The sequence below is a fragment of the Ornithorhynchus anatinus genome, chromosome 16 (assembly GCF_004115215.2).
Source record: "Ornithorhynchus anatinus isolate Pmale09 chromosome 16, mOrnAna1.pri.v4, whole genome shotgun sequence".
NCBI classification, from domain to species: Eukaryota; Metazoa; Chordata; class Mammalia; order Monotremata; family Ornithorhynchidae; genus Ornithorhynchus; species Ornithorhynchus anatinus.
In genome coordinates, this window is record NC_041743.1 from 35,437,417 (window position 1) to 35,454,873 (window position 17,457).

Here is a 17,457-nt window from a genome sequence, read left to right on the forward strand (position 1 = left end):
GTTGTGCCTGAGGCTGCTACCCACAGAGCTGGATTGGCGGGAAAATGGCAGGGTTGGAGGGTGGGGGGAGCCTGGGCTGAGGGTAGAGGAGCTTCTCCCAGAGGAGCCTCTATTCCCATCCCCTCCTTGGGAAACTCCCTAGGAGTGTGTTGTGGGGGGGTTGTCTCTGGGAGACCCAAGCACTAGGTTAAAGCTGGGGTGAGGGGTGGGGTTGGGAGGAGAGGGGTTGGTTCTGTGGTGAAAAGCACCAGGGTCGGGGGTGATGGTACCCAAAGGAACAGGGAAGGGGTGAGGTGGGGAGAAAGAATACGTCATGAAGTGAAGCAAAGGGAGGGCAAAGCAGAGCTGCAGGAAAAGGGGGTGGTGACAGGATGGAAGGCAGGGTGTGGTGGAGCAGGGAGGGGGCTTGGGTCAAAGCAGGCCAAGGGGGTCAGTGCCCTGAGGGTAAGAAATGGGGCCTGAAGATTGGGGATCCATGAGGGCTTTCACCCCCCCGGCCCCAGCCCCACGGCTCTCGGCCCCTTCCCTAGAACCCCTGCCTCCTTCTCCTCTCCCCTGGACCCTTTCCCTGCAGGGTGCTTCTGGAGAGGCATTCACTAGGGGTGGCTGCTGCCCCGGTGAGCTCTTTTCCTAAGAGCACCACACTCTGGGGAATGGTGGGAGTTGGGGCCCAGCTAGATCAGAGGGTCCCCCCCATCCCTCAGCCTGCTGAGCTGCACCCCAGGCTAAGCTTCCTGGACAGGAGCGAGGCTGGGGAGCCCCAGAAACCACCAGATTCTGACCCACCTAACCTGGCCCTGGCAGCTGCAAGTTTAAACCTGGAGTGAAGTTTGGGTAGGGAAGGGAGAAGGAAGGAAGGGAAAACAAGAGAGGGAAGAGGAGAAGAATTTAGGGCCTGGTTGGTTGGCCCTGGAGTAGAGTGGAGCTGGGTAAAATTAGGCTGGTACTGGCTTGTGGAGTATTACGGTTCTATTGCGTTGGGCTCGGGGGTGTAGAAGGTTGTGTCGGATTGGGTTGTGTGGCCCTGAAAGCGGCAGTATTGGGGTTAGGGAGTCATATGGGATTGTGTTGGCTGATGGTGAGGGTTAGGGTCACGAGAGGCTTTATTGGGTGGGGGGACCATGTGTGGCTTTGTGGATTGGTCTACCGAAGGTGCCGTTGTTTGAGGTAATATTGGTTAGGGTCACCTAAACTGGGATCCATGCGAGAAGCAGCATGGCCTAGTGAATAGAGCACAGGCCTGGTAGTCAGAGGACCTGGATTCTAATCCTGGCTCCACCACTTATCTGCTGTGGTATCTTGGGCAAGTCACCTAACTTCTCCGGGCCTCAGTTACCTCATCTGTAAAATGGAGATTAAGATTGTGAGCCCCTCGTGGGACATGGACTGTATCTGACCTGATTCGCTTGTATCTACCCCAGAGCTTAGAACAGTGCTTGAAACATAGTAAACACTGAACAAACATTATTTGTTATTATGAATAATAATGAATACTGTTGTCATTATTATGACTCATCTTAACCCATGTGACAACTGGGATAGAGAAGCAGCATGGCTTAAAGAGCCTGGGCTTGGGATTTAGAGGTTGTGGGTTCTAATCCCGGATCTACCACTTGTCAGCTGTGTGACTTCGGGCAAGTAGCTTAACTTTTCTGTGCCTCAGTTACCTCATCTGGAAAATGGGGATTAAGACTGTGAGCCATACCTGGGACAACCTGATACCCTTGTATCTCCCCTAGTGCTCAGAACAGTGCTTGGCACATAGTAAGCGCTTAACAAATACCATCTTTATTATTATTATTATTATAGATCAGATGACCAAAACTTCCCTTCACCGTCTTCTCCCCAGCCGAGGGAATGCCCCCAAACCATTTCCACTCTCCCCTCCAGTCCCAGAGCCACCTCCTGACCTTCTGTTCTGGCTTTCTTTTCCCTGACCACTGCCACTCGACCGACATCTCTTTCAGGACTACAATACCCAGCAATACCCAGCAGCTCAATACTCAAGCAGCCTCAGCTAAACCTGCCCCATGGAATGCTAGGATCTATAGTCTCTACTGTGTCCTTTTATGGTTTTTCCACAGGGATTTTCTTGGGACACTTAAGACCTACTAAACTGAGCTCTGTCTCCTTTTGCCTCTCCCTAGGAAGGGCCTGTCCCCTTCTCCCCTGGACCCTCGAGAGTCCAAGGGAAGAATAGGGTGAGAGCTCCTCGGAGACCGGGGATACTGGTGGAAGTCCTAGCCATCAGCTCCCGCTTTCCCCTCCCAGTCTGGCACTTCAGTGGGTGATGGATGGCAGAGCTGGACCAGGCTCGGAGCTGGCTGACTCTAAATCACAGCAGCAGCCGGAGGAGCCGTGACTTCTCCACCCCCAAAATAGCCCAGTTAGTCTAACGAGCTCATTAATAATCTGGGATACAGCTGGGGTCTACAGGCAGCTTTGGGTAGAGGGGCTGGGCTTGGGAGGAGTGAGGGGGCAGAGGAAGACTAGAATCTCTTCCCTCCCCACAGGTTTGACCAGATAACCCCCTTCCCTTCAAGAGCTGGGAATGTCTGCTTGGAACAGGGACAGCCAGGTGGATAGCGTTGGGTGGTCAGAAAGGGAGGAAGGGGAAAATGGGGCAGTGCTGGGGTAGGGATGCCCCCTGGGGAGAGCTTTGTCTAGCCAAGCCCACAGTCCCTACTCCACCCCTGGGTCTTGAGGTTCAAGTCCCTCTTCCAGGACTCTTCCTGGGCCCCTCAGACCTCCTTATTTCCTCTCCCCTCAGAAACCTTCCCAGAATGGGGTTTCAAAGGGGTTCAGGTTGAAGCCTGCCTCTGTCCCTAAAGAGTCCCAAATATGGTGAAATAGGATGGGAGAAACCAAGGGGTGGAAGTAGACCCTCCCCATCCCCGCCACCCATCACGATTGCAGACTCCCAGCTTTGAACCAACCAAGGAGGACTCTGGATCGAGTGGCAGAGGTGGATAGGAGTTCCAGCTGCTTTCTTCCTTGCCTGCAGTCTAATGGTTCTTGGGCCTGGGCCCACAGGCTGGTACTTACCTGAGTGGCAGGGCTGAGCTTCCTCAGATTATGGGGGAGCTGAAGGGCAAGGGTACTGGGGTGAAGGGAAGGGGAGCCTCAGGCAGGAAAGTAAATGGCAAATTTACCTCCTATTCCACTGACCTGGAGAATGAGGGGTGATGGGGAGGAAGGAGTGGGTGAGGGGAGTCTCCTGGGCTGCAGATTCCCAGATAATGTCCCTCAGATTCCCAGTGCAGTAAGGGCAGGGGTCTCACCCATTGCAATCTTGGTGTGGGGTTGAGTGGGGGTGACCTTGAATGGGGCAAGTGAGGAGGACTGAGCAAAAGGAGGTTGTGATAAGAAGGCAGATTGGGGGTCATTGTAGGAGAAGGGGCAGAGAGTGGGCAAGGTTGAATTTCCTTACTAAGAAATGGGCTGAAGCTGCAGCAGGAGAGAAATAGGTTAGATGAGAAGAATTTACTTCCTTTTGGGGAGGGGCAGAAGACATGAAAATGGTGGATGGGGAGGAGGTAAACGTTAGGGAAGCTGTGGAATCTCTCCCTTCAGAGATCTCAGGGCAGGAGAGACCCTCTTGCTTGAGGGGAGAGCCTGGAGGCAAAGAGATGGTCAAGGTGGATTACGGTGGTTTGGGGGTAGTGGTGTTACCTTGGGGAGCATGGGAAGAAGATGAGTGAAGTATTTGAGCCTGAGGAGATTTTCCTCTCCACTCTCTCTCCCTCCCTCCCTGCAGATTCTGTGATTTTAGCAACTCCAAGGGTGCAGTTTAGTTCCCCAGTGGACTGTCCCATGGGCAGGGCCTGGCGCTGACCAAGGGGATGTCAGAAGGGGGGGGAACTGAGCCTTTCTTCTACCTTCTCTCTGCCATTGGACAGCAGTAGCCGGAGCAGGGTGGCTAAGAGAGGAGAGCATGGGCCTGGTTTCAGAAGGACCTGGGTTTTAATCCTGACTCCACAGTTTATCTGCTTTGTGACCTTGTGCAAGTCACTTAACTTCTCTGTGCTTCAGTTTCCTCAACTGTCAATTGGGGATGCTTGTCCTCCCTCCTAATTAGACTGTGAGCATCGTATGGAACAGGGATTGTGTCTGACCTAATTAACGTGTACCTACCCCAGCGCTTAGACCAGTGTTTGACATATAGTAAGTACCATAAAAAAAATCAAAGCCGGAGCAGGGGTAAGCTGGCCTGTGGAGGAAGGGCTCAGTGAAGGAGGGGAGAGCTCAGAAGCGGGAAGGCAGGTTGGCGGCTGTGTGGGTTGATGGACGGCCTCCAGTGGTGAGATATGAAAATTACTCCACAGAAGGAGTTTAGGAACAGGGTCATCGAAGAATTCCACTCCATTCCTCATCTTTTTTTTTTTGTGGTATTTGTTAAGCGCTTACTATGTGCCGGGCACTGTATTTAGCGCTGGGGTAGATACAGGCTAATCAGGTTGGACACAGTCCACGACCCACAGTCTTAATCCCCGGTTTACAGATGAGGTAACTGCGGCCCAGTGAAGTGACTTGTCCAAGGTCACACAGCAGGCACGGGGCAGAGCCTGGATTAGAACCCAGGTCCTTCTGACTCCCAGATCGAGGCTCTATCCACTAGGCCACACTGCTTTTCTCACCTGCAATGGACCCAAACCTCTCAGGCAGATAGAGGCCTGAGGAAGGATGGCCCATTACTACCTCGAGCCTCCACCCTGACCTCAACCTGTTATTCATTCATTCAATCATATTTATTTAGCACTTACTGTGTGCAAAGCACTGTACTAAGCACTTGGGAGAGTACTCTCCCCTCCCTGCCAAGCAATAGTTCCCCAGCTCTTGAAGCCCCCAACCCATTACCCTTTGTCAAAGATGGCACTTACTCTCCCCAATCAGCTGCTTTGCAGTGTAAACCCTTGGACATAGGGGGTTGATCAAGAGTGAGGATGATCTAATGCAAACCTTCAGCATTACTGTAATCAATCAATCAATCAATCAATCACTGTACTGTAAATACAACTTAAGCCTCAGTCCTGCTGGGGGTAATAAGAATTGTGACATCTGTTAAGCACTTACTATGTACTGCAGTAGATATAAGCTAATCAGGTCCCACGTGGGGCTCACAGTCTAAGTAGGAAGGGAAATGGGCATTGAATCCCCAATTTGCTAATGAGGGAACTAAGCCACAGAGAAGTAAAGTGACTTGCTCAAGGTTACACAGCAGGTATGTGGTTGAGTCAGGATTAGAACCCATGTCCTCTGTCTCCCAGCATGGGATCTTTCCACTAGGCCACACTGCTTCTCACATGACAGCCCTTTCCCCTTTCCCCTCTGAGTCACTGGTGTTCTAGCAGTGTTCACCAGGATAACCAGGGGCATGAAAGAGGCATGGACAGACAGAAAATCACTTCATGGACAGACTGTGCAGTTTGCAAGAGATTCTCTCTCAGAGACACCCTTATGGGGGCAACTTCTTTGACCACAGTATCATCTTCGTGCTGCAAGACAACTCTGTGTGACCTAGGGAAAGTCCCTTAACTTCTCTGTGCCTCAGTTCCCTCAGTAAATGAAGATTAAATGTACCTCAGTAAAATGAAGATTATTACTATGTGCCCTATGCAGGACAGGGACTGTGTTCTGATATAGGCCCTGATTAGGTTAGTACAGTGCCTGGCACATAGTGTTGAACAGATATCAGAAAAAGGGGGAGAGAGAAATCAGTTGGTTGGGAGGAGAATGAGGGGGGCAGGAGGGTCCTGCAGGGTGTTGCAGGTGAGAAATGACTCCCCTGAAATTCTAGTTCTCAGCAGAGAAGTCCAGGGGACCAAGGGATGGGGCTGGTCTGTCTGAATCTGGAAGGGGTGGGGAGGGGAGAAAGGGGAGGTGAACGAGCTCCTTGAGTGTTGGACAAGCCTCCAAGACCATCTGCTGTTCCCCCTGCCCCACACTCCTGGATCCTCATCTACCCTGCCAGACTTGATCAGGGTCAGCAGGGTCAAAGTTGGGAGGAGAGACCAGGATTAGGACGTACCCTCTCCTGGGCGCTGTGCCTCCTCCCCGCCTCCCAGCTGCGGCTTTCCTAGAAGCCAAGATCCCTCCATCCGGGGCCCAGAGAGAGGCCCTGGCGCCAAGGCCTCAGGCTCAGGTGGTGACCCCGGGCCCTGGCCCGGTTCCAGACCCACTAATTGACTCCTGGCTCTTTCTGGCTCAGGGGAGGGGGACCCAGGCATCTTTGCTTCAGCTGGGCCAGGCTGGGCAGCCCCAAGAAATGCATTTGCTGGGCTCTGGGGCCATTGGTCCATCCCAGTCAGCCTGGGGGGCCTGGACAGTGGGATGTCTGTTCCAGAGTCCTCCTTGCCAACCTTGTGGCTTCTGATCTAAGGACCTCCTGAGGCCGCCCAAGGGTCGAGGTGGGGAAGGTTACGGGTGGGGGGAGTGACATGGGGGAGAGAGTAAGACTGGGGGGAGGGGGGCTACCTTTGCCATGCCAGTAGTTTTGCCAGAGGATGCCAACTCAAGCCTGGAATTGGTCTCCTCTCTGGAGTGGGAGCGAGGAAGAACGTGAGGTGGGGAAAAAATGGGGCATGGGGAGGGGCTGAGGCTGGGATCCAGGGAAGATGGTGCAGGGGTCAGGGGAGGGGGCAAGGGCATACCAGAGTACTGAGAGTCTTTCCTGGATGATGGGACAGGGAGCCACCCAGTCTGGAGGACCCTCAGGTCACATAGTGGGGTGTCTGCTGCCCACCCAGGGCAGAGGGGACAGAGACCCCTTCAAACTCTCACTCCCACATCTTCCCTCATCTTTCCCCCTGTCCTTTTGCATTCTTTCCCCACACCTTCTCTCCCCATTTCTCCACACCTTCCCATCCTCCCTGCTTGCCACCTAGGGTCCCAGCTGCAGGCCCAGAAGAGGATGGGCCCACCAGAACCTCTTCCTTGAAACACAGGCTCCGGCTCCACCTTTCCTCTCTGGGCCAGAGGCTCGTTAACCCAGACCACAAGCAAGCAGTGTCAACCAAGAGGAGGAGAAGAGAGTAGGGGTTGGTGGCCTATTGGACTTGGTGACCCATGAGCCCATCCCTTTCCTCGGGGCTGGCATAGCCTAGTGGAAAGACCCTGGGCCTGGGAGTTGGAAGACCCAGGTTCTAATCTGTGTTCTGCCACTTGTCTGCTGTGTGACCTTGGGCAAGGCTCTTAACTTCTCTGAGCCTCATTTCCCTCATGTGCAAAATGGGATTCCATCCCTGTTAGCCCTTCTACTTAGACTGTGAGCCCCATGTGGGACTTGATAATCTTGTATCTACCCCAGTGTTTGAAGTGCTTGGCACATACAGTACTTGGGGGCCTGGACTAGTGCCCGGGGAATAGTGCAGTGGCAGTATTGGTAGAAAGAGTGGGCTGGTGCCCCCAGGAGTGCCCCATTACTTTTTGAATCTCAGTTTACCCCTCTGTGCCAGGGACGGTGGTGGGGTTGAGGGGTGGGGAGGAGCAGTGGCTGTGGCCATGGGGTTGGACCTGGAGCCTGAGATAGGTCACCCTGGAATGAGGGTCAGGGAACCTCGGGAGGGTCTCTCTAGATGGAACCTAGAGATCTGGAGAAAGTCCCTAAAGGACTGGAAGACTTGAGGGAAGTCACATGGGGATTTGGGTCTGGGGTCCTGGGATGGGCTTCCCCCTCCTTGCTTTTCCAGTCCCCGCTCTTGGGCTCTCTCCCTACCTGTCTCCTCAACAATAGCAGATCAATGGAGCCTGATGTAAAAGCATCTCCTTGCCCTCTGACCCCTCCTCGCCCCCCACCCCAGCCCCAGTCCCTACCCTTTTCTGTCTCGGCAATCCCAGGACAGCCCTTCACCCTTGGAGGACACAAAAACACTCCAGGGCACACACAGCACAGTGTCACATCAACACCCACAGGCACAGATTCACCAGATTATACACACCCAAACTCACAAATAGACCACTACGTGTGTGCACTCAGAGAGATTCTCACAGACACACAGACACACACACACACACACACACACATCCACCCTGTCAGCCAGCAGGGATTTGTTTGGTACAGGGAAGTCAGTCCAACGGAAGCCACCCTTCATCCCTGGGGTCTGGATCTCCCAGAGATCCCCTTCCACGGGAGCTGAGGTGCCCCCAGCGTGCCTCTAAGTCCGTCCCTGCCCGGGTGACGAGGCTGGGAGGGCGTGTGAGAGAGGGGGAGGGGGAGAAGGGAGGGAGAGAGGGAGGGAGGGGAGAGAGTCCAGGAGAGACACAGGGAGAAGGAGCCAGAGGCGGCGGCAGCAGCTGACTGTGGGGACCCGGGCAGGAGCCTCTGCTCACCCCAGGGCTCCAGGGGCCATGCCCCCGCCTCACCATGAACCTGGAAGGGCTGGAGATGGTAGCAGTGCTGGTGGTCCTCGTGCTCTTTGTCAAGGTCCTGGAGCAGTTTGGACTCTTTGAGCCTGTCTCCTTGGAAGGTAACTCAGGTATCCTGGACACCCCTTGGTCTCTGCCCTGCCCCTCCCTGGGCAGAAGCCCAGCTCCTTAACCTGCATCCACCCCTCCGGGGGCTCTTTCAGGGCTGATGAGCAGTAGGGCTGCATTGGAGATATAACAACAGACTGGTGGGCTTGTGGCGGGGCAGAGTTGGGACCCTGGGGAGGCCCTTTCTCGGACCTGAGGCTCTGTGGGTGGAAAGGACCCTGGACCAGAGGGACTTCATGGGGCAGAGGCAATGAGGATTCTCAGCGTGGCGATTGGGAAGGGTGGTGGGGTGGGGAGGATTTCCCCTCCTACTCCCACTCCCTCTCCGGGTGTGGGATGGTGAAGGGGAGCAGGGCTGTTGACGAGAGGAGCAGAGGATCTGCCCAGATGACCCAGACAAGAGTTGGGAGTGCTGGAGGCAGTTAAGGGAGAATCTGGATGAATTGGGGGGATTCTGGAGGAAGAGCATGGAGGAAGTGCAGAGTGAACCTGGAGGGGGATGAGGTAGGGTGTATCTAGATTAACATGGGGAATTAATTCTGAGGGGCTTAATCGGGGTTTTAACTGGGAGGGAATTCTAAAGTATGAGGCCCTGTCACAGTGCTCTCTGATACTCCAGGCTGTTATTGAGTGTGAGGATGGGTGTTTAAAATTCTGAATGTGCCTGTGAGTGTAACAGTGATTGTGATTGTGCCGTGTGTATAACTCTTGTGTTATGAGGGTGTGTGACTAAGTGTGCATGAGAGAGGTGGGTAGGGGCTAAACTGGCCTGGGCTGGGAGGGTCCCAGCAAGGTGGAGCAGCAGACTGCCAGGCAGAGCTGGGGGCTGGGATAATTGGGGGTGGGGAGGGGTCATCAGAGTGATCCTGCACTCCCTTTTTTGGTCAGGGGGTGGCCGGGGGGTCCCCTCCAAACTTCTCCCAGCCTTTCACTCTCCCTTCGTGCTCCCACCACTTCCCATCTTGCTCCCACTCTAAAGGCCCTCTCTTGTGGCTCACTGGAAGACAGAGAGGCTTCCTGAGGGCCAATGGGAGGAGGGGAAATCGATTCCTCAAAGGCACCTGGAGAGAAAAGCTCTCTCCTCTCTCCCTCCTTCCTCCCCTCCCTCCCTCCCCCCCACCCCGTGAAACAATCTAAGGGGACCCCAGGATTTCAGAGCCAGGCCTCTGCTTAGCCCTTATGACCTTAGGACATTTGCCTTTGTGTTAGTCTCAGGGGAGAATGCTCCCCTTAATCCTGGCCCTCCATTGCTTCTCTTGGGCTCCCAGAATTTGAAGAGGGGGTTCCCCCCCACACACAAGGGCAGGAGGCTAGGGGGCTCTCTGGGGGCGGTCTGGCTGGGAGGAGAGGGGTAGGCGAGGAAGCTGGGAGGGGCCGTGGAAAGGGGAGGGTACAGCGTACATGAGGGGGCTGGGGAGGGCTGTCCCAAGGTCAGGGACTTAGTGGGGTGGGGGTAGGTTCCCTTGGGTTCCCTATATGCAGCTGATTTCCCCCATCCCCAGGAGCCAGCTTCCTGAGGCTGGTGGCTCAGCTTCCCCCTCCGTCCTCCAACCCCTCCCTCTCCTGCTCCCACTGTCTAAGCTCTCCAAACCTGCTGGGGATGGGAGAGGGCAGCAGGAGGACTGGGGGTTAGATGCCAGGAGGAATGTGGGGAATTGTAGGGGCTCGAGGGATGAGTGTTGGGGGGGGACTGTCCTGCCTAGAAGCAGGGGGTTGGACGAATGACCTCGGGAGCCACTGAGTGTGTAACCCACCAGCTACTCTGCCTCAGGCTCGCACTGCACTTGACCCAGGGTGAGTCCTCGGGGCCGGCCTGATTCTTAACAATGGGTATGTTGGAGGAGAGGAAGGAGGAGAAGAAGGAAGGGGGTTGCCTGATCTTGCTGGGGGATCAAAAACTTGGGGGCACCAATGGTTCCGGCGGCACCCCAGCTGGGCTGGAACTAATTGGCCCGTAGAGAGAGAGGGCCAGAGTCTCCTGTCCGCATCTCTCTGGGGGAAATCGAGGACCACACCTAGAGGGATGGACAGGGAGGGATGAAGAGCGAGGGATGGACTGGGAGAGCTCGAGGCGGGGTGAAATCTGATTAGAGGGGAACAGAGGCGGCCGGAAAAGGGAAGCGAGGCGAGGCCCGGGGCTGGGCGGGAGCCGGTCCTAGCTCCTGGAACAAGGAGGGGGTGGGAGGCCCCTCAGCCACCCGGAGAGCTTCCCAGGCCCCGGGGAGCACTGCCCCTTCCCCCTTCCTGCCCCTCCCCATCCCCTCCCCAGCGGGTGATTGGCCGGGGCCCTGGGGAAGGCAGTGAAGGACCACAGCGGCTCTGCGCCTGCCGGCGGGAAACCAAAGCCGAGACTAATGGAGCCACGGGCGCCAGGCCAGGCCCGCCGATCAATGCTCAGTGGACACCCCTCCCTTGCCTTCCCTTCTTTTCCTTTCCTTTCCTTTCCTTTCCCCACTCCTCCCCTCCCTCTCCTGGTCTGGCCCAGCCAGGCCTCGGGAGCCAACTCGGCCCTGGCAGGTCTCCCCCTCGCTCCCATCCCCGCCACCCCGGAGACCTGCAGGGGGCTAGACCCCGAGGGCTGGCTTGGAGGGGAAAGAGCAGGAGACCCTGGCATCCGAGGTTGGGAAGGGGGAGCCGTGGGCAGAATCTCCCCATCTGGCACGACTGGTGGCCAGGCCAATGAGTTGCTGATGGGAGCTCTGGGAGAGAAGGGCTCAGCTCTGTTTATCACTATTATTGTTATCGTTATTATTATTGTTATTTTCAAGCGCTTTCTTTGGTGCTTAGGTAGATACAAGATAATCAGTTAGGACACCGCCCCTGTCCTACATAGGGCTCTTAGGGGAGGGAGAGTGGAAACATAATTCTCATTTTACAAATGAGTAAACTGAGGCACAGAGAAGTTAAGTACTTGCCTGATGGGTGACCTTGCTCGCTCCACCAATTGCCTGCTGGGTGATCTTGGTCAAGTCTCTTAACATCTCTGTGCCTCAGTTTCCCCATCTGTAAAATGAGAATTCAGTAGCCGTTCTCCCTCCTACTTAGACTTTGAGCCCCATGTGGGACAGGGCCTGTCTCCAACCTGATTATCTTGTCTCTATCCCAGTACTTAGTACAGGGCTTGATACACAGTAAACACTTAAAAAATACTATATTGTTATAATAATATAGTAATTGTAGTAAAAATTACTTGCCCAGTGTCACACAATAAACAAGTGGCGGAGCCTGGCTCCTGACTCTGGGTCTCCTGCATCCCAGTCCTGGACTCTTTCCTCTAGGTATCGCTGCCCCTCCAATCCAGGGAGGCTGGGGCTGGAAGAGTTCGGGGCCCAGAAAGTCACTGGGGAAGGGTAGGAAGTGGAGGGATGGGGGTGACTCTGGTGAAGATAGAAACCAGATCCGGTATAGGTTCAGGTGGTTCTGTGTACTGGTGTTTGTAAATAGGTCTGTGTGTACATGTGTATGCTTGTATGTGTGTGTTTGTGTGTGTCTGAGCCCTCCCTTTCCCTCTGCTCCTTCTCCCCTCCCCACTGACCCTCTGCTCTACCCCCTTCCCCTCCCCACAGCACTTGTATATATTTGTATGTATTTATTGCTCTATTTTATTAATGATATGCATTTATCTATGGTTCTATTTATCTATTTTGGTGGTAGTGATGCCTGTCTACTTGTTCTGTTTTGTTGTCTGTCTCCCCTTTCTAGACTGTGAGCCCGCTGTTGGGTAGGGATTGTCTCTGTTGCCAAATTGTACTTTCCAAGCGCTTAGTATGGTGCTCTGCACACAGTAAGTGCTCAATAAATACGATTGAATGAATGATTGTATGTGTCCATGCTTCACTGTGGGTGCTGGCCAAGTCTGTCTCCCAGGTGTGCCCACCTGGGGCCCTGGTGTGGGAGGTGTCAGTGAGGCCGAGAGCCGGGGGAAGTCCGGCCAGCAAAGGCAGCCGTTCCGCGGCTCTTTCTGCCACATTCCCTACCCCAACCCAACCCACTCCTTCCCATTCCTCCCTGCTTTTCCCTGCCCTACTGCCCCCCTCTCTCCCTGCGCTACCTCCAAGCCCCCCTATTGTGTTTTTGTGTTTTCTTTCCTCGGTATGCCGCTTCCAATTAGTGCCTGCCTATGCTGCTAAATTACTTGCATGACAATTTGTATTCAACTGCATGTTGTCCATTTAATGTTAAAATGTTCTGAAATCTACCCCTCAGCCTCTGCTTCTCTGTCTCCTGAGTACCCACAGCTCCTCTCTCCTCAGGGCCCCTGCGGCCTTCCCCAGGCCCCTCGCCTGTCCTTGTGTCTGTCAGTTTTTGAGGCACGGGTGGGGTTGGTGGGGGAGCTGGGTGGTAGGGCGTTTTCCATGGGGATTAACTCTTCCCCTGCTGGCGGGTCTGTTCTCTCCCCAGGCCACCCTCCCGTGCCCAATAAAAAAGCGCTGAAGCAGCGATTCCTCAAGCTGCTGCCCTGCTGTGGGCCCCAGGCCGTGCCCTCAGTCAGTGAAAGCAAGTGACCAAGTGACCTTCTTTGCTCTGTGCTGGGGGTGGGCAGGGTGTGGGCCCCGGGCGAGGGGTCCGGGGAGGGGGGAATCAGCTCCCTCTACGGTGCCTTCCCTGTCTAGTGTCTGCCTAATCCAGCTGGGCTCTTCTTTTCCCCCCCTCTCCCCACAGTCCCTTCGATGGTGGCGGGCATCAAGGGTGTGGTTATCTATGATGCTGAGGGGAGGGGTAGCAGCATGGGCTAGCGGATAGAGCACGGGCCTGGGAGTCAGAAGGATCTGGATTTTAATCCTGGCTCTGCCACTTGTTTGCTGTGTGACCTTGGGCAAGTCATTTAACTTCTCTGTGCCTCAGTTATCTCATCTGTAAAATGGGGGTTAAGACTGTGAGCCCTTCCTGGGACATGGACTGTGTCTGACCTCATTAGCTTGTATCTACTTCCAGCACTTAATATAGTAATGAATACCTTTTTTTTTTAAGAGGGAAGGAGACTGTCCCTCTGGCTCAGGACCCACTAAGGTCAGGGAGGGCCTGAGGTTGGGGTGAAGTAGGGGGGCAAAATTATGAGTCAAGGGTGGAGTACCAGGAAAAGGGTGAAGAAGTGTGTGGGATGTGTGAGAGCCAGCAGGATGGTGTGTCTGTATGTGTGACTCTGTTCAGTTTGTGTGTGTGAATATGTTGCTGTGCCTGAATGCCCCTGACTTTGTATTAGTCTGGGTGTGAGCCTTGGGGACCATGGATGATTTTGCGTGGGAATATGGATGTGTTTAGGTGTCTGTGAGCATCCCATTGTTTGTGGTTGTATCCACCAGGGGAAGGGTGAGGTGGCTGTACTGTTGTATATGTTTCTGCATGTGAGTATCTTTGTGGAAATCCAGTCCATCAGTTAATTCTATATTGTACTAAATGCCAACTGGGAGCAGAGGAAGGAGGGAAACACACTCTCTCCCCTTACGGAACTAACAATCTAGTGAGACATGGGGACATATCACAGAAGCAGTCATAGGCACAATGAAAGGATAGCCAACATAAAAGCTACCTAAGAGCATGAAGGACACTTACCGTACCCATAATTCGAGAAATAGGCAGGCAAGTGCTGCGGCAGGAGCAGAAGTGATTGGAGCAGTCAAGAACCAGGTGGGATTAATCTGGGAAGATGTCATGGAGGAGGTGAGTTTCCAATACAATTTTGAAAGGGAATGCCAGGATGAGAGATAGGTGCTCAAGGGCAAAAGGTGTGTGTGTGTGTGTGTGTGTGTGTGTATTTGAGAGAGAGAGGAGGAAAAGCAAGCACACAAGCCTAGCCAGCAGTAATCCAGGGTGTAGCAGGACACTAGGATAGGTAGAAAGGGGCATGGTGGAACCTTGAAGCTTCATTGAGAAATTTGTTGCCTGTGTATAGTTCTGAATGTATGTACAGTTGTCTGTGAGCCTGTGATATGTTCAATCAATAATAGTCAATCGTACTTAATTAAGTGCTTTTTGTGTGCAAAGCAGTGTACTAAGCACTTGGGAGAGTACAATAAAACAGCAATCAATAGTGTGTATTCAGGACAAAATACTAATCACTTGGGAGAGTACTGTAGGATTAGGAGGCATGATTTTTGCCTTCAAAGATCTTAATAACAATAATAATAATAATGTTGGTATTTGTTAAGCACTTACTATGTGCAGAGCACTGTTCTAAGCACTGGGGTAGACACAGGGGAATTGGGGCTCACAGTCTTAATCCCCATTTTACAGATGAGGTAACTGAGGCACAGAGATCTTACCATCCACCAGGAGAGATGGACACTGAAATAAATGACACATAGGAGGAAGCAATAGAATTTATAAGATAGGTACATGCCTGCTATAGGGAACGATGAGTACTTAAGTGTTTGGGTGGTGTGGAGTACTGAAGAGGTTGTCTGGGGGAGATTAGAAATTAATCGAGCAAGAATTCTTGGAGGAAAAAAAATTTCAGGAAAACTTTAAAGGTGAGGAGAACTGGGTTCTGTGGATACCAAGCTGGAGGGAAATTCTAGGCATGGTGGAGGGCTTGAGCCAGAGGTCTGTTGCAGAAGAGATGAAAATGAGGTAAGTGAGAAGGTTAGCTTGAGAGGACTGAAGTGTGTGAGCTAGGGTGTTGTGGGAGAGGAGAATGTTTAAGTAGGAAAAGTAGAAGTGGTCTGGAGTTTCTATTTGATATGAAGAGGAATGGTCAGTCGTTTCACCCTTTATTCTTTCCTCCTTCAGTTCCATAGCAATTACGTATATATCTGTAATTTAATTTATTTGTTTATAAAGTTAATGCCTGTGTCCCCATCTAGACTATAAGCTCACTGTGGGCAGGGAATGTGTCTGCCAACTCCGTTATATTGTACTCTCCCAAGTGCTTGGTACAGTGCCTTGCACAGAGTAGGAAATATGATTTATTAATTGAAGTGCTTAAGGAGTGGGAAGATGTGCTTAGTCCAGCATGTGGCCATTTGTAAGGAGAAAGGGGTGGATTCTAGAACAATATTGTGGAAAAGACCCCACAGACTGTATATGGGGAGTTGAAAGAGAGGAAGGAGTCAAGGATAGTGCCCAGGTTGTAGGCTAGAATGGTGAGGGTGTCAACTGTAATGGGTAACACAGGTGGAAGAAAGAATTTGGAAAGGACAAGTTGAGTGAAAGTGCCAGATGGGCGTGTTAGGGTGTTTCCTGCATGGGCTCCCTGAGTACATGGGGTATCGATAGGGTCCTGTTTGGGTCCTTGTGTGTCCAGTGGCGGGGTGGGGGGGGGGAGGTAAGTCCAGTGGAGTCCAGGAAGGAGAAATGATCCCTTTTATGGTCATTTTCCTGCTACATGAGTAGTTTTGCTCCTTGCTCTCTCCTCTTCTGCCCCCCTCAGGCACATTTGCTGGACCCAAGAGGCTGCCTTTGTGGGTAGCTGGGATACAGGGTCCCCAGAAGTGAGGGTGGGGTGGGAGGGTCCCCAGAGGTGAGGCCAGGATAGACAGTCCCCAGAAGTAAGGCCGGGATGGGGGACCCCATAAGTGAGGTTGGGATGGAAGATCTCCAGAAGTGTGGGTGGGATGCAGGATCCCCAGAATTGAGGCCCTCAAGAAACTGTCCTGGAAAGGATGTCTGGGATCAGTGCAAGGGGGATGAAGAATACAATGGGTAGCGTGGGGGCACCCTGGGCTGGGCAGCACTCCAGAGGGACTTGGAGGTGGCGGAGGCCCTGAGGGAACCAAAGTGTGGGGGGATGAGGCTAAACCTTGGATGGGGAAGGGGCAAGGCTCAAATCTGTCAGGGAGGGGTGGGAAAACAGGCCCTTGGGTCTATAGAGAGGTCCAGTGGAGAGGGGGAGATGGGGAAGGGGGCAAGATGGGGAGTTAGGGGAAGCTGAGGGAGGGAAGACAAGCAGAGAGGTGAGGGCCAAGGGAATGAGAAAAGATGGGTGGAGCGAAGAGCCAATGGGACCTGGCAAGGGGAAGGGGAGGAACTTGTGTGTTGCAGGGTTGGGGTGGAAGGGAGATGGGGGAGCAGGGTGGGAATGAGTTTTCAGCTCTGAGGCCTCCCTGGGCCATGTTTCCCAAATTCTGTATTCTGATCTTGCTGTGGAGATTAGGGAGGGTTGACGGCCCACCGCCAATGGGAAGAGAGATGGAGGGGAAGGAACATCAGTGGGGTCTGAGGGGACATTGAGGGGAGGGGAGTCGACGGGAGGGACATTGGTAGGGGGACACTGAGGGTGAGGAGGTCAGAAGAAGGACACTGAGGGGGAGGGGTGTGAGGGGAAGAGGCTCAAAATCTCTAGATGGGGGAGGTGGTGGGCAGGAGAAGAAATGGAGGGGCTGAGGGGAGATGGGGGAGGAGCCGGCCAAGGGTTGAACCCAACTGGGCCCTCGGGGCTGGAAGGGGGCTCTGTGGGCCAGAGGCATGGAGGGCCCTGAGGTGGGTTTGGGGGGGGGTTGGGGCGGGGGCCTGAGGTGCATGTCCGGTCCGCAGACAGCGTGGAGGATGAGTTCGAGCTGTCCACAGTGTGCCACCGGCCCGAGGGGCTGGAGCAGCTGCAGGAGCAGACCAAGTTCACACGCAAGGAGCTGCAGGTCCTCTACCGAGGCTTCAAGAACGTGAGTTCGAAGGCGCCGGGTGGGGTCGGGGGTGCCCTCTGCAGGTGTGGGCAAGATCACCTTCGGGGCATCTAGGAAAAGCGCGGATGGGGTGGGTGGGGGATGGGAAAGGCGGTGAGGGAGGGAGGGGAGCTAACCTCATTGTTTGCTGGGCTCGACTGCTCAGCCTGGGCTCCCCCCACCCCCCAGGAGTGCCCGAGCGGTATCGTCAACGAGGAGAATTTCAAACAGATTTATTCCCAGTTTTTCCCGCAGGGAGGTGAGCTGGGCTGGAGAGGTGGGATTGGGGACGAGAGGGGATGGGCAAAGGGAAGGAAGTGAGGGAAGGGGATGGAGACATAAGAGACTGGCCCGGCCCCCTTTCTTGTTCCTTCCCTGATGACCCTCC

The 17,457-nt window shown here is 54.0% G+C and overlaps 1 protein-coding gene across 2 annotated transcripts in view; it reads left to right on the forward strand.

Moving 5' to 3' along the window:
- Positions 1 to 17,457, forward strand: part of KCNIP2 (potassium voltage-gated channel interacting protein 2) — a 31,151-nt gene that overhangs the window by 11,104 nt on the left and 2,590 nt on the right. The window contains exons 2-4 of one of the 2 annotated variants that reach the window (XM_029081323.2): positions 12,874 to 12,969; positions 16,945 to 17,069; positions 17,259 to 17,328. In XM_029081323.2, coding sequence (XP_028937156.1) covers positions 12,874 to 12,969; positions 16,945 to 17,069; positions 17,259 to 17,328 — 291 coding nt within the window. The remainder of the gene's footprint in view (positions 1 to 12,873; positions 12,970 to 16,944; positions 17,070 to 17,258; positions 17,329 to 17,457) is intronic. The other variant, XM_029081324.2, reaches the window with a different exon arrangement.